Source organism: Talpa europaea (assembly GCF_964194135.1).
Source record: "Talpa europaea genome assembly, chromosome: 3".
NCBI classification, from domain to species: Eukaryota; Metazoa; Chordata; class Mammalia; order Eulipotyphla; family Talpidae; genus Talpa; species Talpa europaea.
The window spans coordinates 6,039,318-6,060,562 of NC_140069.1; the positions used below are offsets into that span (position 1 = coordinate 6,039,318).

Below are 21,245 nucleotides of genomic sequence, written 5' to 3' on the forward strand. Positions count from 1 at the left end.
TTAGTACACACACAAATCTGGAAACTTCATCTCATAGACTGGGACAGACTGGTACTGGGCATGCCCGGAAGTAATGGTCAGTGTTCCCGATGGACTGGGAGGAGGGCTGGAAAAGAAGAACAAGCATGGTCAAGAGCATATTTAAGAGCGGTTCATTTCACAGAGCACCCTGTGAAGCAGAATGCAAACAGCACAGCACAGCATGCAGATCCTTCACTGCAGAGATCAACGTGAAGTCGCCAGCTGGTTCCAAGGAAGTAGCTCATAGTACCAAGCTGTTTTTAAGTCTTGACCAGACATTTCCCTGTGTCTGTGTGTTTGGATATACAGATGTATGTATATACACGAAGAGATGTGTGCGTGTATATGTATATAGCTTTCTATAATGGGATAACACTACACCCATTCTTGCAAGCTTGCTTTGTTTCATTAGCAAAAGTTCTGTTTTACATGCATGCATTATCCTTTCTGATGGTATTTCATTATCTGGCTATATTGTAATTGAAAGGTAGGAACTTTTGCTTATCCTAAATGAAAAGCACCATAACTTAAAAATATTTAGCCACAGGGCCTCCCTGGTGGCACAGCAGGGTGGGTGCAGCACTGTGGAGCTGTCCGCAGCTTCTGCAGCGCAGGTTCGATTCCTGGCCGGCAAGGGAGATACCCACATGGTGCAGCAGACCTCTCCTGTCACGCCCACTGCTCCTCTCAGCAGTGTTTTCAGTCCAGCTGCCTGTTCTGCTCCCTGCTCTGTCTCTGGTGAATTCTCTCTCCCTCCTGCACCTGTGACCTGTACCCCAGTTCTTGTATAAATAAATAAATCTTAAAAAAAAATTACCTAGCCACAAATTTATATACACACACAGGTGTGTATATGGGGTACATACCTGTGGCCTGTACCCCAGTTCTTGTATAAATAAATAAATCTTAAAAAAAATTACCTAGCCACAAATTTATAGGGGTCCAAAAGTTTCCATTTTGTTTTTTGTAGTAAGAAAAAAGAAAACCCTTACCGTATGGTGAGTTCCAATATTTGAGCAAGTCTATCATGAAGCAAATTTGCCTACAAAGGGAAAAAAAGAATGGGTTTGTTATTTTCCAAATACCCATATGTAAAACAATGCAATTTAAAGGAAAACGCACAATTCTAGCAATTAAGCGGATCACACCTTCGAAGGCTTTAATATTTTGGTTTTATCTGTCTCATATTGGAATTTAACGGTTCTTTCAGTCCTTTTTGAGTCTCACTACGAAAAACAAACCAACAGAAACAAAACAAAATACCCACAGTAAAATTACTGGAGACCACTGCAAAAAATATATCAAAGCAGGGCCTCGCTGGTGGCGCAGTGGTTGAGCGCTGGGTTGCGAAGCTGCTCGAAGCCTCCGCGGCACCGGTTCAATACCCGGCTGCTCCCCGGCCACCGGAGGAGGGTCCCACATGGTGCGCAGACCTCTCCTGCCGCCCGCTGCTCCCCTCAGCAGTGTACTTCGGTCCTTCTGCCTGCTCTGCTCCCCGCTCTGGCTCTGGTGAATTCTCTCACCCTCCCACGCTTCTGACTGTACCCAGTGCTTGCATAAATAAATAAATAAATAAATAAATAAATAAATAAATCTTTTTTTTTAAAAAAAAAATGTATCAAAGCGCTAACAGTCATTAACATTCAGTTTGGGATGTGCCTTTCCATCAGCTCACAGCGCGTCCGTCACAGCTCTGCCTTGACAGTGACCAGACGCACTGCCTGCGCTCTCCTGAGCCTGCAGCTTGGCACCTTCAACAATGACCAAGAAAGTTTCCACAAAAGCGAACTCTACTCCCTCTCCCTTCACCACTGGTTCACTTACTTTGGATTCACACTGCGCTGCTATTTCCTCAAAAGGTGCTTTCTGGAATTTTTCTATCACAAGCCGCCTTTTCTCCTTTTCCTGCTCTTCCATTCCATTGGTATCTACGTAAGTGTTTACAAAGACCCATTAAAAGAAATACAGAATCTCACAGAACCTGGCAAATGGCCATAGGAGCAAATGATCTATAAACTAAAATTAAAGGCAATTTTCAGGACTACTTTCATAGGAAAGAAAAGGCATAAATCCTTGCCACATCTTAAATCTAGAAAGCACACATATTTAAAAAAAAAAAAATCTAAACTACACAGCACCGGTTCCTCTTCACAGATGATCGCCGTCTCCCTTTCCAAAAAAGCAGGATAATTTTCTACAGGTGAAGGACCTTCATGAAAGATGATGCTTTTATTAATAACTATCCCTTTGCACCTATAAGGTGCTAAATAAAATGTGTGCCAAACTGGACACTGAATGCCTAACTGCAATACGAATAGGGACACTTGAACGGAACCGTCTCAGCCAGTAAACTGTTACAATTCCAAAGATATGTTTTGTTTGCTTGATCTGAAGATGATGTGGTCTGGCCAAAGTTTGTAAGATAGTAAAATAAGATGTCTTTTTGACACTACTAATACAGTAACTGGGCCTATTTTTTTAAGACAATGAAAAGGCTACTTAGTGGCTTATCAATTCCTCTACTGGTAACTGCTAGTAATTCCTCAAGGGTGTTTTTTTTTTTTTTTTTTTTCCCAGCTGAGAGTTTCATAGACATTCACTGTGCCCACGCTTCCTTACACAAAGCTGCTTTTCAAGTGGACAAACTAAAAATTACAGTTTTAAAAATTGGAAATAGTGGGCAGAAAGGAAGTGGGCATTGTTGTTTTTTCCCTTTGAGATTGTGGCAGGTTAACAAAATTGAAGACTTAACCTACTGATTACAACACAGAACTATGATCGCAGGACTGGAGTGACATCAAGTGTGTCTAGGGCTTGGCAGAAGATTGAAATGTTTAAATCAAGCAGGTTAAAGCAGCAGATGTTCAGGTAAATGCGGGCAAGCTGAGCACAAGCCATGTCCGAAGTATTTGGGCTCTCTACATAAAAATAATATTTGCACCTAAATCTGGCCTAGTGGCATAGAGGTTGCTTTCCATTGTAGCAGTTCTCAAATTTTCTGGTTTTTAAGACTGTTTATATTCTTAAAAATTACTGAGAACACCAACCAGCTTTTTATTAATGTGTTAAATCTTTTACCTTCTATATATTAGTACATAAAATTGAGAAATTTTAAACATTTAAAAAGAATGAAATAATTGTGTTAACATAAGTAACATTTTGTGAAAGAACATCTTTGAAAATGAAAAAACTTAAAGAAGAGACTGGCATTGTTTTATATTTTTGCAAATTTTTCTAATGTCTGGCTGAGTGGAAGGCCGTTGGATACACAGTAAGTTATTCTCATTGAAGTACAGAAAGACAATCTAGATCTGTACTGGGAAGTACAGGGAAAGGGGAGTCTTTTAATAGACTTTTAATAGTCTTTAATAGACTTTTCACATAATTTCACATAATGTATTTCTTCTTAGACACCACAGCAAAACTTGACAAGTGATTGTTTCTTAAAAGTCAGCTGCAATATGGAATGTGAAGCCTGTGAGTACACTTTCTGAGCTTTGGCCTGGGCGAATGCCTTCGTCTCTTACTGTCTGAAGAGACCTCTTTCCTCAGGCATGATTCTGTGATCTCATGCAAAGGTCATTTGGGATATTAGTCCACTGACTCATACAGACACCTTTCATAATAAAGTATTTTTAAAAAAATCACATTCATTAGTTATTACCACTGATCTCATTAGAAAAGTCTTTAAATATCGGGAGCTGTCAAATTCACAGTGACAGGCACAAGTTTCAAAATTCTAATTTTGTTCTAAAGTGCTAATTTTATCATTGGGAACAAATACTGTCAGAGGGTGTTGTTTTTCTCCTCTCCTCAAGTGACAGCCTCACTCCATTTATTTTCCAGAAAATGTCTGCGAAATATCATAAGTTTTCTGTCAGCTTTTTTTTTTTCCCAGTGAAAATGGTGCTCTTCGCAAACCAAGGCAATCAAAAAGTGCTTTATATGTACTTCCCAAAGACTTGTACTCCTGAGTTGCAATTTAATAAAACTGGTAATTTATACTGGTTCATCAGGGAATCTTAAGTAAAATCTTGCTGTTTTAAAGTAACAGGGAGCGTGTGATGCTGAGGAATCCGGTGACTGAGGACCACTAGGCAGAGAGACGCCTCTGCCTTTCTTGTTGTCAGTGGGTGCAGTGAAAAGGCAGGTGTCTTAGCATCATGATGGAAACACCAGCTTCACGAATCCCTGAAAAAGTCTCCCCTCCACTGTCTTGGAGTCCACAGATATATCTTGAAAACCATGGTCCATGCTGCATAGCCCTCAATTTGTTTTACTCTTTACATGTCTCAAAGACCACATAATGGACATTCAAAATTGCTTACCAAATTCAATTAATTTTATTCTTGCAAATTTGATACTGCATTATAATCAGAAATAAATTCTCTCTTGGCTGAAGCCAGAAAAAGGGCAGTTTATTTCATGTATGATGGACACCAGAGCACTTCACACTTCATTTCCCTTGATGATGACTTTCTTATTCTAACATCCCTGAAAAAATAAGAGCCAATTTCTACCCTATCTCCCTTTACCAATTAGAGGTGAACTGAAATGAAGGCCTCATTACCCTAGCAGTAATTCATCTATTAATACTTAATTAAAGGAATCATTTTAAAATGAAGAGGCAAATTATTTAAGAGGCTTTATTTCCATAAAAGAAAAAAGAGAAAAAAATCAGAGTAATATTTTTATGGAAAGATAAGTGAAAAATGATAGTGAGATGTGGATATGAAATCTGGCTCCAGCATGTGCTAGCTATGTGAGTTCAGGGTCTGCTAATTTCTCTGCCTCAATGTTCTCATCAATAAAAAAGTAAGGGCTGATATGCTTCTCCATCGTGCCTGCTGACAGTCCCAGCCAGCTCCTTTCTCTTACCCCTTTGCAAACATACTTCCAGTTATACTAAATTCCCTTTTTCAGAATTTTCATCCCCATATCTGAAATGAAAGATTATTTCTCTTAAATTCAAGCCACCTAAATGCTGGTCTAATGGCATTAAATGCCACTGTTTTCATAACTCCAGAAAAGTCAGTCTATCAAAGGAAAAGAATTATCTATGATAAGACAATTGTAAAACTCTTACAACTAAATAAAATCAATTCTATGGAACTCAACTATACACACATAATGTATATATAAATATACATATATATGCTAGCAAACTGTTAGGAGTGTTATTAAATAAGCGTAAAACCTCACCAATAGCTTTCTTTAATGCTTCAAAGGTGATTTCTTCCGTGTTACTCACCTAGTGAAAAATGAATTTAAATAAAATAGTTAGAAGGTCAATACAAATAGCATCTTCATCTAGTTTCAAGTCATCTAAGAATGTCTACGATTTTTTTTTCTTCTGTGTTTACTTGACTTGTGATTATGCTCCATGGTATCAAATGCAAACGAGCTCACTTTTTCACTGCTATGACAAAGGCCTACTATAGTGGGTCCCCAAATAAGTCTACCTATTAACATTAGCTTAGCATCTTGTAGGCAACTCAACCAGCACTGAATGACAACTCAGCTTCCAGAAGCCTGAGGTGCAGTGCGGTTGAGGCCTACTGGCTGAACTATGTTTCATCAGATCACAACGATTTGAAATATTCAAGGCAGAGATTCACAGATAGTTAAAACTTAGCACTCCACAGCCTCTGTATCTGCGGCACCACACAAAGTTTACCAATCAAAAGTGAAGTGCCTAAAACTGTAAATGTTTAAAAGCAAGAATCACTGCTTTGGGAAGAGTTCAATAAGTATAGTTAACAAACATCTTAAAATAATCTTATTTTGTATCTTCTAACGTCAACCACCAAGTCTTATCCTCCAGAAAGACCCTTTAACTTGGGGTTTTCAAATCTCTCTCTTGTTCTAAGATATAAAACAGGTATACAATCAACTGCTAGAGACAAAATGTCAGTAACACTTATTGTGGCACTAGCCCATTTCCAGGAGGGAATCTTTCAGCTACTATAGTATCTCTGATAACAGTTAAGAAATGATACATGAGTACTTGCCTGGGACTCTGGTCATCCCTAATTTTAGCTCCTGAGCTTCTTTTGCTAAGTCTAAGGCAGCAAGACTAAATGAAAGCAAAGGAATCCACGCTCTGCACCTTAGCTTCTCTGTAATACAAAGGCTTGAGCTGGAAATCAAGCAGCAAGAGTTCCACCCCCTCAGTTTTTCTACTGAGGGTTCATATTCCTAGTTGAAGTCAGATTAAACTTTGGAATCTTCCGTTGCTTTGTTCTAGATGTTTGGAGCAGATATTCAAGATTAGGTTTAGACTGGTCAATAATTTGCACTTAGAAGCAATCTAGCACTTGAACGAAAAAAATCCACTGTTGTTCTTACAACTGGTTAAGAGCTTTATCAGACTTTTGAGAAACAACTACAATATAGGAGAAAGAACATGAGAGAAGTTCAAGGCCAGCAGTCTTGTTACACATAATTTTTATGTATTACCTGCTCAATCCCGAGTGAAAAGTTAACTAATTTGCCCTCTAATCTAATCTACTTCACCCCCAAATTGTCCCTCTTTGTTCCTATTCCCCTTAATGTGGATTTTATGATTCAGTCTCCCACCATCAAAAACCTCCATGTCATTCTGTCCCCTCCTTTCTTTTTTTTTCCTAACTCTTGTTTCTAAAAATCCTGTTATGTTACTTGCTGGCCCCACCCAGTCGATCTCTAGAACAGGGTACTCCTCTCCTGCCCCTCCTCCTCATCTCCACCCTGGCTACTCCGGCTTAGGGCCTAATTTCTTCAAGTGAAGAGCATTACAAAGATCTCCTGACTTGGCTCTCTACCTCCAATCTCTTTTTGCTAGTTTAGCTAAGGCACATTTCTGAGATTTCTGTATGGAAACATAGGCTCACAGTGACACTGCTTGAACTTCAGCATTTACCCACCCCCTACCAAATTATACACAGAGCCCTCCACCTGGTGACAAAACCTTTATCCATTTGACTTCCATTTTGTATATCCTACCCTTCCCTTTGGTGGATCCTATGTAAAAATAAATAAAGACCCATTGTTTTACCTTAAGGTTTAATGATTTGTATTTTTCATACAATGTAGCTGCTAAATACAAAGCACCTATTTCATTTGGTGCTCAAGCAAACTGCAATCTGTTCCAACTCTAGCAGAAAAACTATGTGTTGGTGTTATGGAGAAATGGAGCACAGGCGCCATCCCATAGGAGTTTCAACATCCCTTTCACTCTTTATGACTTCTGCCTAGCTTGTGATCTATAGCTCTAACCAAGATTCTAAAACACCACTGTGGCTGCTAAAAATCTGTACTCATCCGTTTCCAAACAAAATAGTTGTCACTTCCAAACAAAATAGTTTAGTAAAATTACTAAAATTACTTTAGTATTTTAATTACTTAGTATTTTAAATTACTAAAATAATTTTAGTAATTTTACAGCACCTACTACAGCTGTCTTGATGCTAGAGATTCTTGTCTTGTTAGCTCACATACAGTCATCTTCAGTTATATTTGGGAAAAAGGCAGGAATATTTACGTATAAAATGAAGATTCTGTTATGTGTTCTAGGATAAACAACAATCCTTTAGAATTAACCAGTGCTTTCATTTTACACCAGAAAAATACAATAAGTACTCAAAATGTAATACATATAACCTCCTATCCATTCCCCCAAATAATTTAGCACTATTACCTTTTGGGGAGAAGAACTAAGTAGTGATTTCAGGCTTTACTCGTATGTGCATTAATATACTCGTATGTATATTAATCATGTCTACAGAGGAAGGCAGGGATGCCTTTATTCCATTTCAGTCACTTATCTTCTTGATTAATTTAATTTAGGTACCTTTACATAGACATAGGGTAATTTACAGAAAAAGTTCACTAAGTGATTCATGGTGGGTTAAGATTTGATTTGCAAACATTAGAGCTTATATATCTTAAGTGGAACAGGTAATTCAATAGTTCTATAGAAACGGTTATATCTAAGAAAAACAAAAGTTTACTATGATTTTCATTTAAACAATTTTTGACTAAGTTATAAACTCTAAAAGCAGTATTAGATGTAACAGGATAAATTGGGATTACGCATTTAAAATTTCAAATAATTTTGATCACAAACAAAAAAAATGCTTTTTTAAAGAAGCAATTTTCTTGTATGATTCACTGCTAGCAAATACACTTATTCATAATTTCATATTTTGCTGCAATATTAATTAGTGAGTATGTAACTGAAGTGAATTTCTCCTGTCCATGCTATGAAATTAATTAGTTTTAGCCTAGAAGGTAATGTTGTTCTGTCTTCTGGATTTGAACAATCATTCTTAACATGCAAAATTAGATTCCATAATAGTAATGAATATGAAACAAATGTATTCAAGTAAATCTTACAATAAATTGCACTTAAATTTTCAAATGCTTAAGTGTGAGGCACATTTGACTCAGGATTTATAGCAAAGAGAAAACAAGGGGTTTTAAAACAATAGGTTTAAAAGCTAACCTATGTGTCAACGGACTTTTCAGGTTAAATATATGCTCAAGAATCTCCCTGTGTTATGCCTTCATGCAATTTTTTTCAGTTTATCAAAATAAACTGATTTTTTGCAACAGTTTGAAATGCTACATATGAATGTCTAAAAAGAAATAAAAATGGCTAACAAAAGAATGAAATATGAGTCAATAAAACATACTGCACTCTTGACAAAATGTATAAATGAAGGCTTTAGATGAATTTCTTCCTTCAAAAGGTAACAGCAGCAAACTCATAACCATTAAAAGGGTTACCAAGAAAGAAGTGTATAAATTAAATGGGCTTTGAAGAGGTGAATTTAGGAAAGATGATTTTTCTTGAGTATTAAGTTGGCAAGAAACTTTAAACCAACCTAAGTTTCTCAGTTAATCACCTCTTCAATGACTGTTGATGCTCTGCTGACAACTTCTTGATAAAGCTGATTAATTCTACATAAAAGACAGTTAAGTAGCACGGATTAGCCACCAAATAGTTTTAATACCTGAAGACAAATGAGCTGGCAGGGACTGGAGGAGGGTGGAAAAAGAAGGCTGCGAAAGCATGAATTCAGACAACTTCCTTCCCCTTTTCTTATATGGATATTCTTTTAATTATTTATATTGTACCAAGGAGAAATAATGAAGTACCTAGTAAGGCAAACAATGGATAAACCACGAGGAGGAGGCTGACTTGACATGTTGGCATTTCGGCATTTTTACTTGACTATCAAAAAATTCTCAGGTGATTTGTGTGGAATAAGTCCTAGAGAATACTGGCTGCTTTTTCTTCCTATAACTCAGGAGGGTACACTCTCTTGCTCTATTGAAACAGGAGGAGAATATTAAATCTACGAAGTCTCAAATAAGCCACAGTCCTTAAGGAGTACGTAGATCACCAATCAGCCTAACTTACATGAAATTTGTTATATTTACTACCCAAAATCATAAAAATCTTTCCCTCATAGATGAAGTTTTAAAGCTTCTGAAAATAGTGAGCATTTGGCTTTATACAAGCATGTATAATTCCATTTACTCTCACAATTTATTTTTCATAAATCATTAAAGATGATAGGATCTAGCAGTCCTACTATTTAATAATAGGCCTTGTGTAATATTTTTTACTTATGAAATACTTTGTCTTATAGCTCCTTTGATTACATCAAATTAGAATGTGAAATTTAATGGTTATCAAATACATAAAAGTTAAATTTAGGCATCTTTATAGATAGCTGAAATGCATTTTGTCATATAAATCATAAATAAGGTCAAGGCTAACTCAGATTAATTTCTACTAACAATATATTTGATTTAGAGATAACGAAGAGTTGTATTTGCTCCTGTTTGCAAGTTTGACAGTACAAAAAGTTCTTTTAAAGTGTTATCTATCACAACATAGCACTAAGTCATAAAGTGGAACAACTCACCACATCATCAGATGGAAAGCTGTTGGGTAAAATATCCACCTGAATGGATACAGTGTCCACAATACTTTTTCTTCTAGAAAGTCGATCTTCATCTAAAACAAAAAAAGTTTCCCCATTACATGCAAGTTAGAAACAGTTTATCATTTGTAAACTCTACCTATTTTAAATTTCAAAAAAATTGAAACAGTTGTATTTTTGCTCTTCCTAAACCATAAAGCAGCATGTTCTCAGACTTTGAAATTTCGTGAAGATTTAAAAAGTAAAACTGATGGGGTGAACTGAAATACAGTTAATAGTTTATTTTCCAAAATGAGTCTTCTAGAATAGCTACATAAAACCCATTACCTAAGTTTAATAAAAAACCCAAAAGTCAGGCCTCAGTCAGCACAGTGAAGCTATCTGCAACTACTGCAGCACGAGTTTGATGCCCAGTCAGGGAGCTGAACCACATGGCACAGCAGACCTCTCCTGTCTTGCCCACTGCTCCCCTCAGCAGTGTGTTTCAGTCAATCTGCCTGTTCTGCTCCCCACTCTGTCTCTGGTGAATCCTCTCACCCCCTATACCTCTGGCCTGTACCCCAGTCCTTGTATGCATAATTAAATAAATCTTAAAACAAAACAAAACAAAAAACCCCAAAAAGTCAAAATAATACCAAGAGGAGGGCATAATCTACACTGAAAATTTGTTTAATTCAAACTCACAATAATTGCCCTTATATCTCTAATTTTTCCACAAAACAGTGAAAGCTGACAATTAACTCTATTCTAGGTCAGTAATTTGGTGACCTATATCCAAAAGAGTTTACTGTGAATTAAAATTTATGGATTAAAAGAATTTGCTACTTAATTAACAACTCCATCTCTCCTAAGTCCAATCATTCATCCCACTGGTTGATTCCTGATCTTTTGCTTTATAATTCAACCAGACATCCAGAAAATCTTTCTCTTCACTTCAGTACTCCAGCTAATCTACTTTTCTCCCCACTTTTGCTAACTTGCTTACTTGTTTGATCTGAGCCAACTGCTGTGATCTTTTGCTACCTACAAAACTTAAACCCCTGCAGTAAAGATCCTGCCCCCATTACTGTTCTCAATGTGTTTTTTCATACAACTTCACTGTTTTCCTCATCACTAAACTCACCCTCTATTCCTCAGCCCATTTTCTCCTTAAACATCGCATGTACTGTTTTGTAAAGTATAGCATGGAAATTTGAATCTTTTAATTAAAATCTTCTATACATTTTTTTCTACTTCTGTTTTCCACTTCAGCATACAACATTCAACAACTCTAAACTGATTAGAAGCCATGTCAGGTGTTAGGTAAAGACTGCCATATGTAGTCCACAGCCTCCTAGAAGCTACAGTCTAACAAGGAAAATAGAAAATACAAATAATACACAAATAATTCCACAAATAATAATGTATAATGGAGAAGTACAGGGTGCTAGGAAAACAGCTAATAAGATGGTTAGTTCTCTCATCAGATCTTACCAACAGTAACTTCAGTTTTACCCTAATTTTTCTAGTATTCAAATCAAATGTGCCTATTCTCCAATCTCTGAGCCTGTTTTTACATATCTGCTTCTAGGCTTTTCTACAACACGACACCTCTGTTGGTAACATTTATTACCTAACCTCATTTAAAGAATCTTACCTTTCAAGACCAATCTGAACATTACATGGCTTCCTGAATATTTTACATAATACTCTAATTCTTTAAATCATCCCTCTTTCTTTTTTTAAAGATTTATTTTACTTATGTATACAGGAACTAGAGTGAAGGCCAGAGTGTGGGGAGGGGATGAGAGGACCCACCAGGGAAGAGTGGGGAGCAGAACAGGCAAATCTATAGAAATAAGCTGCTGAGGGAAGCAGCGGGGAGAGAGGAGAGGTCTGCCGCGCCATGTGGATCATCAACCTTGCCGGGGATCGAACTCATGCTGAAGTAGCCAGTGATAGCTTGACAGAGCTGGGACTCTAACCCCTGTGCCACCAGGGAGGCCATATCCCTCTGATAGTTAAAGAAATTTACTATCAGTTATGACTGAAGTGTGATTTGATCACACTTCAATTATCATCCTTGAACCACTTACTGGCCTTGTAGATGAAACATGTAAATTAGTATCTCCTCTCTCCAACCATATAAGAAATATAGAACATTCTGTATTTTGTGTCTATATTTTGAATTCTGTGAGTCCCTCAGGTTCTGCTGTATGGTGAAGGTTGGAGGCTATGAGTTATGGATACATTACTCAACTGTGACAAATTACCACATACTATTTTGCTACAGTTTTCAGGATGAACTGTTTTATATCCTGTATGAGGCTATTTCTGAGCTGAGCTCACCTAGACACTATATTCCTTCATGCATCCTTCATGAATGTATGCTCTGACATCAATTACCAAACATAATGACATCAATGGAACTGCTACAAAATAGCATGAGGTCATCATTGCTGACTTGCTTTTAACTTCTAACTAGGTCAACTTTCAAGGTCTCACCAGAACTCAAAATGAGGCTCAAATAATAGCCTGCCTCTCACAAAAAAACCTCATAAAAGAATTTCTAGGTTAATATACAAAGGCTCATGGAGAAGAGTCAAACTGAAACCTAAGTTAAAAATAAAAAGGAAAGAAAGTGTGGGGGCAGACAGGGATCAATGAGTGGCAAAACCAAAGAGGACAGAAGGAAAGTAGAGCGGGCAGTGATTTTAAAAAATGATCAGAAATTTTAAAAGGGAGGAAAATAAAATTCAACAGGAAACTCTATTCTCAGAACTTTTTTCCTTTTGACCTACATAGTCACCTGCTTACAGGTGACTGAAGAAAATCCAGGTACCACTATAATCAGATATCTCGTGCCACTGCACGAAGAGGTTTCTCAAATAGAACCTGGGAAAGGTATGTTCCCATAAGCCGTCTACATCCACTGCTGACTTGCTTTCCAAGACTACTGAAACCCAGTCTTGCTGCAGCCTCCGTGGGCCAGACTGCCAGGTGGCGCTAGCAAACTGCCCTCACTGTCACTGTCTGATATGACCAGCTTGCCACCCCCCCAGCAAGACCCTTGCTTCCCCCTTGCACAGGTTGAGTTGGGATAGTGCCGGACTCCACTCCCATGCCCTGCCTATCTCCCATCCCTCCTCCCTCTTCCCTTCCCCTATCTGTTGCTCACATTTCTTCCTTTTGTTTTTTACCAGAACCTGCATTTTAGGAGCAGTGCTTAGAGTGCAGTGCCTCACTTCCTTCAGTGATATTCTGCTGCCACCTGGTGTATCTGCATAGAATGTATAGAACTGCAGGCAGATGGTTACAGCCTAGAGAAAACTACAGGAATATAATCTGGCACAGAAGCCCATTAAATTACTCTCAATCCATTTTCCTCTGGCTGTATAAAACATGACATCTAGGAACCGGCTTAACTGTATACAGTAAATCATAAACGTAAATACAACTACTATGCCACTCAGTTTCCATTAAAAAGCTAACTGTGACAAAATGAAATTTCACAGGTATTTTATGTACACAAAATTCAAAATGTCATAGTCTAATGCTGATAAAACTCACATAGATAAACTTTTTAGGTGCTACAGCAAAACAAAATTCCATCTAGCACTAAAATACACTGATAAATACAAAGAAACCACAAGTCATTTTCATCATGGAATAAAAAGTCAGTGTAAGAAAAGGACACAAATAAACTTTAAAACAGACCTATACAAAGAGATGGTATATGTGGCAATACTTTTATAAGCAGATATTGGTTGGAAAATAATGGAGAATTTGATAAAGAAGATAAAAACAGTGATGCATTATAAAGATTTTAATCAGTAAGACAAAAGAACAAAATTCTAAGTGCCAACTGCAAGATTAAGACATTGAAAAATCCCAACACCATTTTGATAATTACATGGCATTCTGCAGTTCTTGGAAGTGCTTTCATATATATAGATAAATAGCAGCTACTGTTTGATGATGGTGGGTGCATGCGTTAATACCCAGCAGACTAAGTATGTTACACTTTTCCTTTGGATATATTTTTCTTCAATTTTTTAAAGTGAATATCTGCTGGTTAGACAGCAAAAGGAAAATTTCAAAATTGACTGATTATTCCATAAATTATCACTGTCTCTTCCAACACCTTCCACATTGGGAGAGGACACAGGTAGCACACACTGGTTATCAAAGTCTTTAAAAAAAACAGATCAATCGCATCACATTAAGGGATTCCTCTGCAGTTATTTAATTAAGTATATACTAAAATATTCTGAAATTGGGGGAAGACCAACTACCTGTTTAAAATAAAAGTACCAGATAGTCATTAAACACCGCGAAGAGGAAGAGGAGCAGGGTAAAAGGAAATAACAAGGGGAGGAAATACACTACAGCTATGGGTAAAAGAGAGCAAAGCAGTAACCAAACTTATCAGTATATAAAACACAAGGGTCACTGGTTCAGTATTGAAAAGGCACATTTTATTAAGCTGCTCTCCTGGGGGACAGGTGAGGGAAAGGGCAAGTCAACTGACATAGGATTTACCTTTGTACCTGTGCCTGGGCTTATGAGGCTTTTTGCCTGAAGAAAAGAGAGCTGACCCAAATTATGAGAACAAAATATTTTTTAAGTCTTTTTTTAAAAAAATCCTTAAAATTACATAGTTTTACTAATGTTATATTCTTAACACTTTTATTTCTCCCATGGAATTCATGAGAAATAGAATCTTTTATACTACGGAATTTAAAAGAAAATGCGAAAACATTCATTAACATCTCATGAATTATGCACAACTATTACTGTAATAAAAGTATACATTTGGGCCCACATTATTAAAAAGATAGGTAGTTAGAAAGATTGTGCCACTTTTAAGTGATTAATATAGAAAACTGTTAGGGGGAAAAGGATGTCCCAAAGCAAATTCCATATAGGCTTTGTGGACTCCACCTCCACCCCAGGTCAAAGCCAAAGACACTGGGAACTCCAAATCCCATCACCACCAAAGGGAAGGTGGCTGGGACCTGAGGGTGGGGTTAAGCAGCCAGGTGGATACAAAAGGCAGACACGTGGGCTTTGGGGGGCTCTCCATTTTTGGCTCTGGGCCAGCTCGCAGCATCCGGCCAGCTCTGAGAGTGACTTTGGGTTTCCAGGTCGTGGGATCGGGTAGGATGCATTAAAGACTTTATTTCCCTATTTTCTCCCTGAGTTGTATATTTTCCTTATTTCTTTTTCTCTTGTAAATAAACCTTTTATTAACCCTTTGGCGTGTGTCTGTAGTGGAGTATTCATAAGTCCCTTTAAAGCGTGCGGGTGAGGACTCACAGCCAGGAACCCGTTTAATATCGGGGTTGCTCTATAACAAAACTACCTAGTGATTAATATAGAAAACTATCTAACAAATAGTTCCCTTATAGAACAGAGCTGCATGCCCAAAAGAAGAACTAGTTCCTCTATCAACTAATATTTATACAATGATCAAATAAAAATGAAAATCAAATATAGAAATTCATTGATTTTAGCTTTTAAAGTAATACTGAGTACAAGTCACCATTCAGTTTTGGGTTGAAACGCAACAGTCATTTTAGATAATGGCGAGAACAGAAGGAAACAGTGCACAGAGGAGCACATATTCTTAAAAGTTTGCAGGTTTCTTTACTAATAATCTGTACTCTTTCAGAAGGAAAAACACTGCCTATTTCACTAAGCTCAATAATCACAAATTACTAATTAAACAATTTTCATCAGTTTCCATTTGTTAAATATAATATTGGTAAATAAGAAAGATCTTATTCTGCCTTTTTGTTTATAGTTTTATTATTAAGTATACTAACATATTAAGCATAAATAATAGCAATACTAATCACATGAAGACTCAACAATCTCATGATAAAATCATGCCTTTAGAGGTTAAAGATTTTTAAGAACAAACTTTTAAAATAAGCCCTCTAAAGTATTTTTAAAAAGCGGTGATATATAAGCACACAAACAATTCTCACTGCTGAGTTAGCAGAAAATCTCCATTATCATAGAGTAAGAGTCCTGCTCTTACCTGTGACCTGCGGGACATATGGCACGGACAGTCTGTCAACACTATAGCCACTTCCACCCAGTGACTCGGAAATTTTATTGATCAAAAAGTACAAATTTTTGTCATGCTTCTCTAAAGTCTTTGGAAGCCTGTCGAGTCGATCAGAACAAAAGTCACTCAGTACTATTTTATTATTGAGCAAAAAATAAATTAACAGGCGAACATTCTCGATCAAAGCCTAAATAATATAAATACAACTTAGATTGCTACTAGTACACCTTAAACTGTTATTTGTAATAGAAAAAGCAGTATCTCTGATATGACTAATTTGAGTTCTTTAAATACACATGGCATTAACCTTTCTGCTGGGATCCTCCCCCCTATAACATTCCAATGGTACCGTCAACCTTACATTATTCTTCTGGTTTTCACACATTAAATGAAGAGGACTAAATTCAGCATGAACTTTCATACTCATTAAAAATCTGAGAGAAGAAAATGAAAGTATTGTTGACTTGACATCTCACTGACTTTTAATGAAAAGCAGATCAGGAAAATCAGCGATGGGAAGCAGTGGCCCAATCACAAAAGGTTTCACTTTCCTTCAAATTGCTTGATATAATCTTAATCTGACACTTTCAATATTAAACTGCTTTTAGAGCCCAACAGTTTCAATGAAACTTTTGAAAAGAATGTTCATATATATTTTTTGTTTGGACAGCACAGAAGAATGTAGTGCATAACTTATTGACTTTCCTTAATACATTCCTTCTCTCACAATTTTATGAAAACTGTTATCTATTGTTCAAAGTCGTGAACAGGATATTGTACTCTCTGAAAGGAGTGTCACTTTCTATATGAGAACATATTCTGTATTTGAGATTTCTCTCCACATTAAAAACAGTAAGTCTTGTCATCAAAGATTGACTCAATGCATGAGTCTGCATTTGTAGTATACAAGAACTTTCATGGCAAGGGGAGGAAGTTAGATGAATTGACAGAAACACAAAGGAATCATTATGAAACAGCAGAACATCATTTTAACAATAATTTACTCTTTTATAATCACTGATTGGTTTCTCAATTCAGCACCCCTTCTTTAAAATGTAAAGAATTAACATACATGCACTTATCTCTGAAAATATGCTCTGGTAGAAAATAAGGGGCTTCCATAGTTCGAATTTCAATAACCTGAAAAAATATCCAAAAACAAAACAAAAATCAAAAACCTCGCCTCAGGATATTGCTATGAAAATTTGGAAAACAAAAGGAACAGAAACAAAAAAATTGAACATTTATTAAGAAATGACATCACTTTATCTTGGAACTTAAGCTATGTTGACAGCCCAAATGCAGAGTTCACTTTGTCCCCACATTTATTATCTTAAATATTTAACAAGTTAATAAAGTCATGACAACAAAATGGGATGCATTTTCTCAAATGCCACTACTTGGAAATTGCGTCAGGAAGCACAGGCCCTTGCCAGGCCCGTCCAACTTCATTGTGTTCCGCAGCATGGGCACAAAGCTTCAGGGCACGTGAGCGCCATGGCTCCTCTGCTTGTCTGTGAGCAACACAGGGTACTCGGTAGCCTAATCGTTGCATCTCCAGTGACTGATGTCGACTATTCACTCAAACACTGTTTAACCCTTTGCACTCCGCTGTCCCCTCTCAGGGGACATCGGAATTCTAGCATATCACTCAGATGTCCCCTCTCAGGGGACATTGCAATTTATTAGTGATTACGGGGAATTGAGTTATTTCAACGCAACTTTTTGAGACATGCATGTTTCCCTGAAGTTTTATCTTGAAATGGCACAAGAAATTAAATCAAAATATCATAAAATTACTAAGATATATACAAGAAATGTCAGCGGGTTTTGTGTCGGGCGAGAACGTGAGATGCGTGCTCACGACGGTCCGAGCACTTCGTGACGCCACTTGAAAAGAGCGATAAGGGGAGTTTGTAGAAGAAAAGTCGGTTTTCGAACATAGCGCGCACTGTATAGTGAGATATATAATTACAAATAAACAAGTCTACATCTGGAGGAAAAGATTTTCAAAGCTGAGCTCATTGTGGTTTGAAGCTTCGAGCAGTGCACATAGATCTAACGAGGAGAAAATCGGAAAAGTGATTCTTTTCTTAGTGAATAAATTGTTTGGTGAAAGCTATTTTGGTAAATATCATCTTGTCAGTTAGTAATAACAATTAGAAATTTTCAACCCATGCATTTATTCATATTTTTTATTAGAACAATGGCAAAGCGTCCAACCACGAATGAGTCTCATGACACAAGTAGTAGTGAAGATGAGCTCCAGATAGACCTCTATACAGACATGTCAAACATGCACTAATCAGCCTGCAATGCATATTGGGGAGTGTTACAAAACTTATCATACTGTACAAAATTATAAACAATAAAATATTGTTTTTTTTGCAAATATACATTCCTCGATGTCACCCAATTCATATAAGTCCAATATCATTATAATATGTTACTTGGTTCCAAAATTATACTAAATAATACGAGGGTCTGTAAATGCACGTTTCCGCCGCAAAGTAGCGTCGAGTACCTGGTAGCCAATGTCCAGAATGGTTCGGAGTGCAAAGGGTTAATGAATGAATGAGTTTTTCACAATATACTAGAAACCTGAGGTGACTCAGAGATGTACTTCCAATTTCATAAAAAGGAGCTTCTCTCTGACAGATGTCTTTAAAGAATAAAAATTACAGTGGACTTTTTTACCATGTAAGTGAGGAATTCTGAATGTAAAAACATGCAAGTAACTAATGAATTACTACTGAAAATAGCAAAATGACACAGGGTAAATCTGAGAGGCAAATTTTGGAGTTGACTAGTTCAAGTAGATTGGACTAAAACAATAACAGTAACAAAAATAGTATAATCTGGGCTTCCCCTGGTGGCGCAGCGGTTGAGCGCTGGGTTGCGAAGCTGCCCGTAGCCTCTGCAGCGCCGGTTCGATCCCCGGCTGCTCCCCGGCCACCGGAGGAGGGTCCCACATGGCGCACAGACCTCTCCTGCCGCCCGCTGCTCCCCTCAGCAGTGTACTTCGGTCCTTCTGCCTGCTCTGCTCCCCGCTCTGGCTCTGGTGAATTCTCTCACCCTCCCGCGCTTCTGACTGTACCCAGTGCTTGTATGTATAAATAAATAAATAAATAAATAAATAAATAAATAAATAAATAAATAAATAAATAAATAAATCTTTTTAAAAAAAGTATAATCTAAGAATGTTTATATGCTACTATTATTATTTTTTAAATGCTTTTTTTTTATTTATGCATACAAGAACTGGGGTGTAGGCCAGAGCCACAGGTGCAGAGGGTGAAAGGATTCACCAGAGACAGAGTGGGGCACAGAACAGGAGGATCTACTGAAATACACTGCTGAGGGGAGCAGCGGGTGAGGTGAGAGGTCTGCTGCACCATGTGGGTCAGCCTGCCTGGCCAGGGATTGAATTCATATTGCAGTGGCTGGCGATAGCTTGATAGTGCTGAGACTTAATCCCTGCGCCACCAAGGAGGCCCTATATACTATTATTATTAATGGTTAAAATGAAAAAAATTATATGAGAATTTAAGCATTCTAGAAGAAAACCATGTAGTCTACTCAACCATTACATTAAAAAAATTCTAACAAAATAGGCATCAAAGAAAATACATAATAAACACTAAGTGTAGTTTTAGCAGCAGTTTCTATTTATTCACAGGATAACATTACCTTAAGTGGATACATCATCATCAAAATTAAAAACTATCACTATAAAAAAATTGGTCCTTCCTCTATATAACTGAAGTTGAAGATCTCTTCTAAATACATTACCTTACTAACATGCTGGCAAAATGCAGGGACAGCGATCATCTGGCTGACAAAGTTGAGATACGCTGCTACCAGAGCCATGATCCCGCAACGATGGAACATGGACAGATTGTCCTCATTGATGATGGCGCTGTCCTGTATGAAGACACAGGCACAGCTGAGGGCTCAAAGTCATGCACACGCCACTAGCATGTTCTCTGTGCTTACACTGAAGACTTGGAAGCCGTTTGGAATGTTAACCAAAATGTCACCTTATTAGAAGGTACTTACTTTTTAATTATGACAGGAGAATAAATGCCCATTTACAGGAGAGTTAAATCTTGCAACGTCAATAGCTCTTCCTTAGGCAGGACCTCAGGGGCCAAGAGAGTGGGGAAACACACACACACACACACACACACAAACACACACATACACACCCTTCCCCACTCCCCCTCCAGATACAGAAATAGCCCTGCTGCTTACTCTTCTTTGGGCCACAACATTTAAACTCCAACTAAATAACTGCATATGTGTAATTATCATGTATGAAGCTCTTCCCAACTGTATTGAGAGTGTGAGCACAGGTCGGTGTCACCTTTTCCATCACAGTGTGCTAGGGCCTTAACCGATATTTAGCACACAGTCAGTGTTCACTCGCCATTTGCTCAAAGAAAATGAATGTGAGCAAGATCTTAAGTAGAAACCTCCCTTTTAAAATTCATGTTCTTGGACAAAGACAACACTTTAAGGCTGGTGTCTAAATAATAATTTTTAAAAAAGCATACCTGTAAAGCAATGGCTAATCGAATGAGATCAATAACCACTTCTTCATTTGCCAATTCAATCGTCATGAGAGCAAGAGAGGTATAAAGTAGCTCATAGTTTTTCTGCACATTGTCTTCCTCTTTACAGCCCAAATATATATGCCGATAGAGCTGCTGCCCATTCTTAAAAGGGAAATGACAGAAGAAAAACAAATTTTGTTCGAAATGTGGTAAAGGCAGACTTCTACATACAGAGAACTTCCTACAACATAGCTATTTTAATATGGAAAAGAAATTTAAGTGGACAATTAGATGAGCAAATTGCATTCCAGTTATTAATATCAACAAATACACTAATGTAATTACAAACTAATATTAGTTGAAGAACAAACCTTAAATAAAAGTAGCAAAAAAATAGTTTCAGTGTAAACAATAAGTGTTTTTAGTAATAATCTGAGAAGTCAAAAGCAAATTATAGATTACTTTGAGAAAAAATTGCAATGGATGGTAGAGTTATGGAATATACTTTTTGCCACACAGCATAACAGTGATAAAGTGTATTTGGCTGAAGGGGAACTTACTAGGCTTTCTTGCCTTGCAACAATCTCCTGTAACGTGGGTTAGGAGCTGTCCAGGGAACAGCATCTGCAGGTTTTGCTATGCTCCGGCAAGAAGTCACCAAAGCCAAGCCCAAAATCT

General features: G+C 37.3%; 1 protein-coding gene across 2 annotated transcripts in view; it reads right to left on the reverse strand.

Moving 5' to 3' along the window:
* The window catches only part of EFR3A (EFR3 homolog A), a gene marked incomplete at its 3' end in the record, with an annotated part of 50,585 nt that continues 29,340 nt past the window's right edge, over window positions 1-21,245 (reverse strand). Inside the window, exons 14-23 of one of the 2 annotated variants that reach the window (XM_084229529.1) lie at window positions 20,568-20,729; window positions 19,804-19,935; window positions 17,084-17,151; window positions 15,982-16,109; window positions 14,478-14,528; window positions 9,939-10,030; window positions 5,224-5,272; window positions 1,846-1,949; window positions 1,014-1,063; window positions 1-106 (exon numbers count right to left, since the gene is read on the reverse strand). In XM_084229529.1, coding sequence (XP_084085655.1) covers window positions 1-106; window positions 1,014-1,063; window positions 1,846-1,949; window positions 5,224-5,272; window positions 9,939-10,030; window positions 14,478-14,528; window positions 15,982-16,109; window positions 17,084-17,151; window positions 19,804-19,935; window positions 20,568-20,729 — 942 coding nt within the window. The remainder of the gene's footprint in view (window positions 107-1,013; window positions 1,064-1,845; window positions 1,950-5,223; window positions 5,273-9,938; window positions 10,031-14,477; window positions 14,529-15,981; window positions 16,110-17,083; window positions 17,152-19,803; window positions 19,936-20,567; window positions 20,730-21,245) is intronic. The other variant, XM_084229530.1, reaches the window with a different exon arrangement.